Source organism: Artemia franciscana, chromosome 2, assembly GCF_032884065.1.
Source record: "Artemia franciscana chromosome 2, ASM3288406v1, whole genome shotgun sequence".
NCBI lineage: Eukaryota > Metazoa > Arthropoda > Branchiopoda > Anostraca > Artemiidae > Artemia > Artemia franciscana.
Window position 1 is genome coordinate 56,131,590 of NC_088864.1, and position 13,388 is coordinate 56,144,977.

General features: G+C 34.9%; 1 protein-coding gene across 2 annotated transcripts in view; it reads right to left on the reverse strand.

The window, feature by feature from the left end:
• The window catches only part of LOC136043800 (monocarboxylate transporter 12-like), a 257,201-nt gene that overhangs the window by 169,522 nt on the left and 74,291 nt on the right, over window positions 1-13,388 (reverse strand). For both annotated transcript variants that reach the window (XM_065728720.1, XM_065728719.1), the window contains exon 3: window positions 705-1,061. In XM_065728720.1, coding sequence (XP_065584792.1) covers window positions 705-1,061 — 357 coding nt within the window. The remainder of the gene's footprint in view (window positions 1-704; window positions 1,062-13,388) is intronic.

Genomic DNA, 13,388 nt, shown 5'->3' on the forward strand with positions numbered 1-13,388 from the left:
CGTTTTGCTGAGGTCGGTTATTATACACTATAGCTGAACTGTTTAATTATTTCCATCAATGTCATGAGTTTCATCAATTTGCAAGTAAATTTTTACTAGTTTTCCCAATTTGTATTAACAGCTCTGTATTAGTTTCGAAATTTAAAATCAAAGAAGTTTTGGAAATAGTTAAGTTTAAATGCACATTTTTACTGTAAGTTTGACAACATTGTTTCTGTCCATACACTTTTCCCTTTTTTTGACAAGTTAAATTATAATGGAGATTTTATTTTATTAATTTTACATATTTTATTCAATTATGTTTCTAAGCCAATTGTAAAGTATTGCTTTGCTCTATTTGTTGAAGTATTTTTCAGATTTTCATAGTTGTATTCTTTTTTGTTTATGTTTTCCATTTACTCCTCAATATGAGGTAAATAAGTTTTTTGTGAAATTCACTGTCTTTGAAATGTCCTCATTGAGTCACTCTCTTTGGCAAGACAGCCTATATACCATTAATTTGAGTTTATGTAAGCAAATGAAAATAATCCTATGTTTTCCTCTTGAAATGTGTCTACAATAGCTATAATATTAATTAGCTAATTTAAGCGATATTTTTAAGCAATATTAATTAAGGTACAATATTAAGTTTGTCCTTGCTTTAGATACTTCTAGTACCTGTAATACGAATTGTATTGCGTTTTAAAAGAAGAAAGTTCACTCACCAATTAGTACCTCTAGCCAGGAATCATCAAATTTTCCTCTTGAAATGTGTCTCCTGATTAAAGACGGTGGCAAATCCTTTAGCCTCGACTTACTGAATTTTAACGAACTCAATCGCGTTGAGTTAAAAGTTGCACTGATTTCATTTCGCAAAACACCAAACGACATCATCGCACCCGTACACAACATTTGGGTCAATATGGCAAAACCCAACACTACATATCCCCAGCCTCCTTCAGGGTAATAATGCAAACACAACGTTCTAAGGTCAGTATTTTTAGAACTTTTAGTGCTTTTATCACAGGGTTTTCGAGTGTTCTTATTCCAATTTTCACCAGCATTATCTTCACTTGGAACTTCTATAAAATAATAAGAAAAAAAAGATATTACGCTAATTGAAGCACGATTTTTACTGCAGCTTAACTAAATTAGACTATAATACTTTAGATGGATTAAAATAAGGTTCTTTGTAGGAAAAAGTCGTTCATACTTTGAATATTACTTTGACTTCCACTCAGGGGCATCAATTGACAGAGGGCATTTTTTTCAAATATAGAAAAGAGTGGGAGGCAACTTCTTTCAGAAAATACCCCAAAAGCTATTTTTCAATGAAAATACCAAGATACGTATTTTTTAAAACCAAGAGGACGGGGGCAAAATAGTCTTAAGGGCCTATGATCCCTGCCGCTCTGCTGACACCAGTGCTTCCACTGGATAACATAAATAATTTGGCAGTAGCTTAAATTGACAAAAATATAGGGGGGGGGTCTTCTATTTTTACGAAGATCCCAAAAATATGTTCTGAAATCCCCGGAAAGGTATTTTGATATTTGTATGATAATCGTCCTATCGCTCAAGTTGTTCATTCATTGAAGCATAATAAAACCTGTTTTTTGTTGTTGTTTTTTTTTCGTTAGCTACTTTCAGCTTAGCGTGAGATAAGACAAAGAGAAGTGACAAAATATATGGAAAATATGTAATGTGTGCTATTTATTTGCACATTAGGGGGTGGAGTGGGGTAAAGTATTTGGACACTATGAAGATAAAAAACAATTCTTACTGCATAATATGCAGAATAATAATGTGCAAATACATAGCCCAAATTTGTTTCTAAAGTATTATATTTTTATCTTACTTTGGTATATCTCATTAGGATTGAGCGTCAAAGAAACATATTAGAAGAACATTAGGTAGGGCGTTTATCATGCAAGTTATGTTATTTTTTTAATGAAAAAAAAAACATATTCCTCAAAATCTAGGAGGACGGCAGAAATGTCACTCATGTCCCCCTCTTTTGCGCCCTTTTACCTTGGTCACTGATATTTCAACAAGTAAGTTGGGTCATTGAAGCAAATGTTAGACCAATTGAAGTGCACAAGTTGTCTTGTTTTTTGCAGAGTCAGTACGTTATACACGTTATACAGAACTGGTTGAAGACTAAACAATGTGATACAGAACCGAAGTAATTTGGGTGAATGAAGCAAATGTTAGACCAATTGAAGTGCGCAAGTTGTCTTGTTTTTTGCAGAATTAAATAAAAAAAAAGTTTTTTTAATGAAAGTAAGGAGCGACATTAAAACTTAAAACGAACAGAAATTACTCCGTATATGAAAGGGACTTTTCCTCCTCAACGCCCCGCTCGTTTTTTACGATTTAAGAAGTAGAGTTAAGAGAAAGAGTCAAACTTTAGCGTAAAGAGCGGGGCGTTGAGGAGGAAAAGCCCCTTTCATATACGGAGTAATTTCTGTTCGTTTTAAGTTTTAATGTCGCTCCTTACTTTCATTTAAAAAACTTGTTTTTTTAATTTGATTTCTGGACGTTTTTTAATTAATGCATGTTTTGATCTTGGCTCTCCGCACATAAATAATTAAAACGAAATTTGCATATTAATTTTTTTTTGGCTAAATGGCTTTCTTATAGTTTTAATCGGAAGATTTTGAGAAAAAAGGAGAGAGGGAGGAAGCCTAGTTGCCCTCCAATTTTTTGATTTCTCAAAATGGCAACTAGAACTTTTAATTTTTTTTACGAACATTTTCATTAGTAAAAAATAGACGTAATTTACGAATTAACTTACGTAACGAACTTCTATATTCGTATGTTTTTATTGCGTATATGAGCGAGTTCACCCCTCGTCGATACCTTGCTCTTTACACTAAGGCTTAAATTCTGTCCCAATTCCTTAAGAATGACCCTTGAATCACCAAGGCCGTAGAATAAATAGTTGAAATTACTAAAAATACTTTAGCGTAAAGAGTGAGGTATTACGAGGAAGTAAACCCCTCATATGCACAATAATTTCTGCTCGTTTTGAGTTTTAATGCTGCTCCTCACTTTCAGTAGAAAAAACTTTTCATATTTATTTTTTCTTTGTTTTTTAAATAATGCTAAAAATCCTGCGCCCCCTTCATTGAATGTCTCTTCCTCAATGAGAATTTTTTCCATGGAAAGATCCTCCCACGTAACCCGCCCCCCTCAACTCTCCCTCCCAAGCCAAAAAACTCCCCCTGAAAACGTCCGTACACTTCCCAGTAACCATTACTATATGTAAACACAGGTCAAAGTTTGTAACTTGAAACCCCTCCCACGGGGACTGCGGGGGAGTAAGTCGTCCCCAAAGACATAGTTATTAGGTTTGTCGACTATGGTGAATAAAATGGCTATCTCAGAATTTTGATCCGGTGACTTTGGGGGAAAAATAAGCTTGGGAGGGGGCCTAGGTGCCCTCCGATTTTTTTAGTAACTTAAAAAGGGCACTAGAACTTTTCATTTCCGTTTAAGCCCTCTTGCGACATTCTAGGACCACTGGGTAGATACGATCGCCCCTGGGAAATAAAACAAACAAAAAAAACAACAAAAAAACAAATAAACACGCATCCGTGATTTGTCTTCTGGCAAAAAATGCGAAATTCCACATTTTTGTAGATAGGATCTTGAAACTTCTACAATGAGGTTCTCTGATACGCTGAACCTGATGGTGTGATTTTTGTTAAGATTGTATGACTTTTAGGGGGTATTTTCCCCTATTTTCTAAAATGAGGCAAATTTTCTCAGGCTCGTAACTTTTGATAGGTAAGACTAATCTTGATGAAAGTTATATATTTAAAATCAGCATTAAAATGCGATTTTTTTTATGTAACTAATGGTATCAAAATTCCATTTTTTAGAGTTTCGGTTACTATTGAGTCGGGTTCGTTACCACGAACTGTTTGATCAGCACGTTATACAAGTTATACAGAACTGGTTGAAGACTAAACAAAGTGATAACGAACTGAAAGCACGTTATACAGATCTGAAGTAATTTGGGTGAATGAAGCAAATATTAGACCAATTGAAGTGCGTAAGTCTTGTTTTTTTTTTTGCAGAATCAGCACGTTATACACACTAGGGTGAATCTAGGATATAGAATTGATATAGAATATCTCAAATAACCTGAGTACGGTGTTCTTGTCACTTTGTTTAGTCTTCAACCAAAGCTGAATGACAACAGCTATTGAATATAGTTGACAAATTGTCTCGGTCAGTCTCTAACCTTTTCTAGTCTTAGTTATTTAACTACCTTTCACGTTAATAAATAACTGTCACATTAGTCCCGTCATACTAATGTAGCACTTTAAAACTATAGCAAAAGATATTTTTAACAGCTTTCTCGTCCACATGAAAACAATTTGAACATTTTAAATATCTGTAGATTTAATGGATATATGAATTAACAATGTTGACCGAATATGCTGTATTCGGCTAAGTTTTCAGTAAAGTGCAAGTGCAAGTAACACTTTTACGTCGAGTGTGGGGGTTGAAGAAATAGGAATTTAGAATATTTTTTTAATTAAAAGTAACATTCACAAATATTTGGTTTTTAATTAAAAAAAAGAAAAATTAAGATCACTCATTTCATTAATTATAAACTAGAAATGGTAGAAGGAAAAAATGAGATAAGTGTGGAAAAAGAAACCTGTAAATAGTGGTATTTAGAACATTTTTTTAATTAAAAGTAACGTTCACAAATATTGTATTTATCTAAGCGCATGTTGATGTCACTGTTCTTTATACGATAAAAAATAACGCTCATATCACCTAATGTAAGTCAAGTTTTTTTTTTACCCAAGTCGTTCTTTAACGTAATTACTGTCTGCATGCCCGGCCTTTTCTTAATGTGATATTTTGTAATTTTTTGCCAGAAGACAGATCAAGGATACGTGTTTATTTGTTTGTTTTTCTCCTTTTTTTTACCAGGGGTGATTTTATTGACCCAATAGTCCTAGAAACTATGTGTCTGAAAATTTCAACCCCCCCTTCCCTATAGCCCTCATGGTAAGTGCTGTAAGTTGTCATATGCGCCCATTGTTTATATATACTATTTGCAATTGGGAAAGAAGTCATGTTTGACCTTTATTTAAACAGTTCGTGGTAACGAACTGAAGTACGGAGCGACCTGGCTTAATAATAAACGAAACTCTAAAAAGCGGATTTTGATACCAATCGCTACCTGAGAGGATCTTTCCATGGAGGAATTTATCATGAGGGAAGAGAATTTCCATGAAGGGGGTGCAGAATTTTCTAGCATTATTTAAAAAAGAAACAATGAGAAAATAAATTAATTTTTTTTCAACTGGAAGTAATGAACAGCATTAAAACCTAAAAGGAACAGAAAATGTTACCTATATAAGGGAGTTCGTCTCCTCCACAATACTTTGCTCTTTACGCTAAAGTATTTTAGTATTTTCAACTATTTATTCTAATGCCTTTGTGATTCAGGGGTCATTCTTAAAGAATTGGGACAAAATTCAAGCTCTAGTGTAAAGAGCGAGGTATTCACGAGGGGGCGAACCCCTACATATACGTAATAATAATAAACAAATATAGAAGTTCATTACGTAAATTAACTCGTAAATTACGTATATTTATTACTAACAAAAATGTTCGTAAAAAATAGAAAACGTCTAGATGCATTTTTTAGTAACCAAAAATTCGAGGGCAACTAGGCCTCCTCCCCCGCCCCTTTGTTTTATCAAAATTGTCTGATCAAAACTATGAGAAAGCTATCTAGCAAAAAAATTTCAAAAAAAGCTATCTAGCTATCTAGCAAAATGTGCAAATTTCTTTTTAATTATTCATGCGCGGAGAGCAAAAATCAAAACATGTATTAATTCAAAAACGTTCAGAAATTAATTTAAAAAACAAAACAAGTTTTTTTAACTGCAAGTAAAGAGCGACATGAAAACTTAAAATGAACAGAAATAGTTCCGTTTATGAAATAGGTTATCACCTCCTCAACGCCTCTCTCTTTACGCTAAAGTTTGACTCTGTCACAACTCCACTTTTTAAAACAATAAAAAAAACTTTAGCTTAAAGAGCAAGGTGTTGAGGAGAGGACAACCCCTTTCATATATGGAACAATTTCTGTTCGTTTTAAGTTTTAATGTCGCTCCTTACTTGCAGTTATAAAAACTTGTTTTTTTTATTTAATCAACCTAGTGGTGACGAGAAAAAAAGGTTAGAAGAAAAAAGAGACGTCACTCGCCTTGCTACTCAAGAAGGGGTACTCTAATTCTTCTATTCCCGGGATTCTGTGGCTATGGAGTTTTCTGTGATACAGTTTTCATTTCGATATAAAACATTCTTTGTGGAGTTTGTGGCTGTTTTCAAAATCTCTACTAATATGTTTTCGCGACGAACACTTATCATTAAGATTAATCAAAATAATAACTACGAATCGTGAACCAGCTTTAAACGGTAATTCTTCCTCACGTGACTTTTTTTTTTATTAAACTACAGTTCTAAATTTTTGGTCACTATGGGTTAGAGCTTTTCTTCACTATGTTGCCGTAACAGGGGCAATAATGATTATTTTCCGGTTTTCTTTTATCTATTTACAGTAACGATTTTCGGGCAAATCATCAGGTACCTAATCAGGCTGTCGTTGGTTAATCAATAATCACAAATTATTCCGTATGTAATTGAATGTTGGAATTAAACTTTTATATCAACTGAATAGCCAACAGTTCCATTGCTTGATGCGGAATTTATTAGCAATTTACCATACCATAAGAGAATTTCCTTTATGAACTAGTCAACCGATAACTTAGTATTTCTTCTATAATAATTGCCTTATGTATTGTTTCTTATCTGCTGTAATAAAATTAAAAAAAGACGTCCAAAAATATGTTTTGAATTATTGTCTGTATTTCATGTCAATTCTTTGAGCTGAAATATTATGTTTACCCATTGGTAAATGGCTCGGAAGAATTAGACCGATAGACATGAAAAAAAACAAAAAAACACACCAAATCTATAACTGTACCATATTTATTACTATATAATTGAAACTTTTGATTTTTTCAGCTTGCCGGATTTCATGGTTGAGGCTTGAGACGCAACCTAGTAAAGAACGAACTCTAGTCCGTAATAAACTGAAAACTGAAAACCGAGTTTTGAAAAATTAACTATCAATTGATGAAGGATTGCCATTCAAAGCTTATTCAAGAATGATAACTTTTATTTCAGCTAAATCCTATTGGTAAAATTTTAGTGCAAAAACATATTTATAGAAATTGAAAAAAAAGTAGCCTAAAACCTCTAGAAGATGGAATCAGATCAAACAGGTAATTGCATTATTGGAATCATGATAATTGAATTTCCCATTTAGGGGAATCACATTCCCCCATCTTGATTACCTAGGATTTTTTTTTTGTTGATGGGCAGCACTGATGTACCCCTCTCCTTTTTTGCGTCGCTTGTGGAGCGCTTTATGGGCTCATTTGGAATCTCAGACAGGGTTCTTAGGCAAGAGATCTTGTATTGAAAACCAAAACGGGGTCTTGTGAACAAAAATTTCAAAAATCAAATAAACGGAAATCAGCGATATTCGTTATACCAAAACTAGAATAGTGACAAATTGAGAATATTAGTTTGAATATTAGAATGATACAAACTACAATATTAGAACGACAAACTAAAAATTTCTGATATTATGATAAATATATAAGAACAAACTAAGAATAATAGAACAATATAAACTAGAATATTAAAACGACAAACTAAGATTTTCTGAAAATAATACCATTTTCTAGACCCTTGCTACTCCAGCGAAGGATCGCAGTGAGTCTTCCTTATGACATCTAAAAACAGCTACTCCAAAATTCCCCAAAACACAGCCCCCTAACGTAAAAAGTCACCAGCACGGGGTCAGACTATGCAACAAATTTATCATTCTTGCACTTAAAAATTTGACAAATAGACACAAGGTTTATACCACTTTATGGATACCCATACTCATCTATGCCCTTCTTTTTAACAGAATTACTAGATCTTTTACTAATCGGAAGGCACTAGCTCAAAGCTTTATCAAATAAATGAGGTATCTACATGACCTGTTCAACTTGAGATATAACTAAACACCGCAACATTTTTTAATATCTTTCAGTTCTTAACATCCTCACCCCTTTCCAAGATCATTTGGTAGTTCTGCATTCCTTTAAGCAGATCTTCTAAGATATCAAACAGTTCGTGGTAACGAACTGTAGCAAGGAGTGACCAGGCTCAATTGTAACCGAAGCTCTAAAAAATGAAATTTTAATACCAATAGTTACATTAAAAAACCGAATTTTAATGCTGATTTTAAATATGTAACTTTCATCAAGATTAGTCTTACCTATCAAAAGTTACGAGCCTGAGAGAATTTGCCTCATTTTAGAAAATAGGGGAAAATACCCCCCTAAAAGTCATACAATCTTAACGAAAATCACACCATCAGGTTCAGCGTATCAGAGAACCTTGTTGTAGCAGTTTCAAGCTCCTATCTACAAAAATGTGGAATTTCGCATTTTTTGCCAGAAGACAAATCACGGATGCGTGTTTATTTGTTTTTTTGGTTTTTTTTTTCCAGGGGTGATTGTATTGACCCAGTGGTCCTAGAATATCGCAAGGGGGCTCATTCTAAAGGAAACTAAAAGTTATAGTGCCCTTTTTAAGTGACCAAAAAATTGGACGGGTCCTAGGCCCCCTCCCACGCTCATTTTTTCCTAATAGTCACCGGATCAAACTTCTGAGATAGCCATTTCATTCACCATAGTCGAAAAATCTAATAACTATGTCTTTGGGGACGACTTACTCCAACGCAGTCCCCGTGGGAGGGGTTGCAAGTTACAAACTTTGACCTGTGTTTACATATAATAATGGTTACTGGGAAGTGTACGGACGTTTTCAGGGGTATTGTTTTGGTTTGGGAGGGAGAGTTGAGGTGGGGGGTTTTAGTGGGAGGATCTTTCCATAAAAAAACTTCTCATGGGAAAAGAGACTTTCAATGAAGGGGGCGCAGGATTTTTTAGAATTATTTAAAAAAAAACAATGAAATAATAAATATGAAAAGTTTTTTTCTACTGAAAGTGAGGAGCAGCATTAAAACTTAAAACGAGCAGAAATTATTGCGCATATGAGGGGTTTATCTCCTCGTAATACCTCGCTCTTTACGCGAAAGTATTTTTAGTAATTTCAACTTTTCAGCTTTAGTGTAAAGAACGAAGTATTGACGAGGGGGCGAATGCCCTCAAATACGTAATAACAATACACAAATATAGAAGTTCGTTACGTGAGTTAATTCGTAAGGTACGATGTTATTACTAACAAAAACGTTCGTAAAAAAATAAAAAAGCTGGTTGCATTTTTAAGCAGCCAAAAATTGGAGGGCAACTATGCCTCCTCGCCCCCTCTTTTTCTATCAAAATATTCCGATCAAAACTATGAGAAAGCCATTTAGCCAAAAAAATAATATAAAATTTCCGTTTTAATTATTCATGTGCGGTGAGCCAAAGTCAAAACATGCATCAATTAGAAAACGTTCAGAAATTAAATAAAAAAACAAGTTTTTTTTAACTGCAAGTAAGGAGCGATATTAAAACTTAAAACGAACAGAAATTATTCTTTGTATAAAAGGGGTGATCCCTCCTCAACGCCTCACTCTCTGCGCTAAAAATTTTTATTGTTTTAAAAAGTAAAGTTGTGAAAAAGAGTCAAACTTTAGCGTAAAGAGCCAGGCGTTGAGGAGGGGTCAACTCCTTTTATATATGGAATGATTTCTGTTCGTCTTAAGTTTTAATGTCGCTCCTAACTTGCAGTTAAAAAAAACTTGTTTTTTTTATTTAATCTGTTTACAGGATCGATTTTCAGGTAAATGATCAGGCACCCAATCTGGCTGTCGTCAGTTAATCAGTAATAACGGATTTTTTTTTTCAGTATGTTATTAAATATTGGAGTTAAATATTAATACCGACTGAATAACAGTTCAATTGCTTGATTATCAATTTCTTAGAAATTTACTAATTTTCTTACTCTTACCATCAAAGGGAATTTCCTTAAGAAACTTTAACAATTCAACCGACAACTTCCTATTTCTTCTATAATAATTTCATTATATATGCTTTTTATCTGCGGTAGCAAAAAAAAGAAGTCGAGAAATATGTTCTGAATTATCTTCTGTATTTCGTTTCTGTTCTCTGAACTGAGATATTATGTTTACCCCTTGATAAATGGCTCGGAACAATCAGACCGATTGATAAAATGGGGAAAAAAAGATACCAAATCTATCAAGTAAACTCCGCAAAATCTATTATTACATAATTGGAACTTTCGATTTTTCTGCTTGAAGGATTTCATGGTTGCGGCTTTAGAAGCAACCTAGTAAAGAACGAACTCTAGCCCATAGTGAACAAAAATTAAAAAACAGGTTTGAAAAAAAAAACCTCAAATGAGGAAGAATTGCCACCTGAAGCTCATTCAAGAATGGTAACTGTTATTTCAGCTAATCCATTTGGTAAAATTTTTATTGCGAAAGCAAATTTATAAAAATTTCAAGAAGTATCTTAAAACCTCTAGAAGATAAAATCAGTTCGAACAGAAAACTGCATCATTGAGCGGAAATTCAAATGTATGCTGCCATTTCTCTGTTTAAAAGTTATGCAAGCTATTACTCCATGGACAGATCCTCTCGAGTACCCAACCCCCTCTAGACCCACTCCCAAAAAAATTTTGAATATTTGTATAGTTAATACTGGATCCCCAAGTATACTATACTTCCCAATAACCAATATTATCAAACAGTCCAAGGTAACGAAATTTAAGTAAGAAGTGACTTGGATCAATAGTAACCAAAACTCTAAAAAGCAGAATTTCGATATCAGTAGATGCATCCGAACGAGTCAGCTTCTTATAAGATTTGCCAAGTTTAATGTTGCCCATGAAAAGCTACAAGCCTGAGAAAATTTCCTGATCTTCAAAGGCGGGAGGGACACCTCCTAAAAGCCAAGAGACCCTAATGAAAACCATATCATCAGATTCAGCGTAACCGAGAAGTTTCACCTTAATACCCTATGGATTTTTGGAGACCCAGGATCAAGAATACCCTTTTTTACAAACAAAATCCTATATATTACCAAAGAGCAACTTCTATAACTTCCAACCCTTGTCCCAGGGGCTTTGGGGCTTTTGTCAGCCCCGTAGACACAGTCATTTTCCTTTGGACTATTTCGATTAATATGGCTATCCCAAAACTTTTATTTGATGCATTTGGGTAAAAAAGGGCATGGAGTGGTTGCTTACCCTTAAATCACTTTCTAATCTTAAAAAGGGCAACGGAACTTCTGATTTCCATCAAAATGACTTCTTTCCAGAGATTAGACGACCACTTCTTTCAAATAAACCTTATATGTTAACAATGATTAACTTGTATATCTTACAGCGATTGCCCTGGGGGCTGAGGGGGGGTATCAAACCTGGGTGGTTGTTAAACACAGGGAATGTTTTGAACAAAATATGTATCTAGAAATTTTTAATTTTGGTCTTTCTCTGGTCATTTTTGACTCTCCAAAATGGATTTAGAACTTTCGGTTTCAAAATGAGCCTCCTCCGAAGTTTATCCAATCACCTAAAACCTTCCATAAAAACCTTATGTGTTAACAAGGGGTAACTGATCAGCCACTTTACTGAAAAGCTCTTACCATTATTCCTGCCGAGAGGGATGCAAGTCCTATAAAAAAATGTCTTGTGGCTGGGTGGTTTCCACACACTCAAGAGTTATCTTGGGGCTATTGGACAGATTATGGAAGGCTCTTGAATTCAAGAGACATTAGAAATTATATATGCACCAAATTTTATTCAATATATCATTTCTGGGAAAGCTTATTTCAGAGCTATACGTAGAAACATACTGATTGACTGGGCACTGATCATATTTCTCTTCACTGAGCTTTACGACAATGAAGATGGTGCTGATTCAGCAGACAGAGAAAAAATATTCAGTGCCTCCAACAAGCTTATGAAGTTCTTCACTGCTAAAGGTCACACAGACATGCAAAGTATAGACGAAAATGTGTCCTTGGTAGAAGTCGCAAAAAATTATTTTCTTCACTTAAATAGTCATTTTCTGAAAGGTCGCGTACGGCAAAATTTTGGATATTGAAATGATAGACATACTGAAGAATTTATCCAAGCAGAGCTTACGGGGAACTGGGACAGGCAGTTGAAGCTATGTTGCCGCATTTCGCAGCGCCCCACCACTTCCTAAATGCAAAATCTGCCAGGGTGCAACTGCAAAATGTGAAACAGCTGAAAAGTACTAATCCCGACGTGTTTGAAAATTTTCAGAACGGGAGGTTCTCCGCATATCCAGAATATTTAAGGCGGTTCAGTCGGTGTATCTGGTCATTGAGCAGGTCCTCATGCACTCGTTGAAAACTAAGGGTGGTCTTACAAGGGGAAGTGGCATGTATGAGTTGCAGAGGCTGACTTGGTCTGCCTTTCAGCACCAACTTAAAATGCAATTAATCTGTCAATGCAAAATTTTGCTGAGGTTGTATACGAGACAAGCAAACAGCATAAAGAAGTTAGAGAGTCGAGGATTTAACGCAAAAACCATGATACTAGGAAGCTTCTATACTTTCTTGCTGAGACTGCCCCTTTTAAAGAAGACCCGAGCTTGCGAAAAATTATTTCTAGAGTTACAGCTGATGAAAAAGTCAAGGAAGACAGTGCTAGATCCTTTGGACAAAAAATCATGGGTAGCATGACAAGGGAAAACGTCAACACGTGCACATTCAAGAAAAATTCGGTGGTCGTAACGCTTGCTAATAGAACTGCATCAGTTATTAAAGGGCAGTCAGTTACCGTTGATCCAGCATTGATGTTTCAGTGGCTGCTGATAATTGCTGGAAATAGTGACGATTATTTGGATTCAAACCTTAAGTATGAATTGTGTTCACCGCCTCCATCACTTTTTGAAGCAAACAGATTTCCACGATTAGCCGATAAGACTGCCCTCGCCGATGTGATTTGGCGTCTAGTTACAGAGCAGCAGCCAAAAACTGGAAACTTCGTCAAAGATTACGGCGACAAGCATGTAGTTCTCGATGGTGGAGCACTGCTTCAGCGAATCCTTTGGGAAAAAATCTCAACTTATGGTGGTATTTGCCAGAAGCACGTTGACTACTTTACATTGAAATACGGGTAGCAAAGGATGTTGCTGGTTTTCCATGGATAGAACCAAGCACGTTCAACCAAAGACATCACCCATTTGAGTCAAATGGATACAAGATCGTACCCGCAGATCAACTTTAACAGGATTATGGTTTTTCTACAAAGAAATAAGTGTTCCTAAGCAAATTCAAGAATAAGCAAGCAATCATAGCCATGACCAA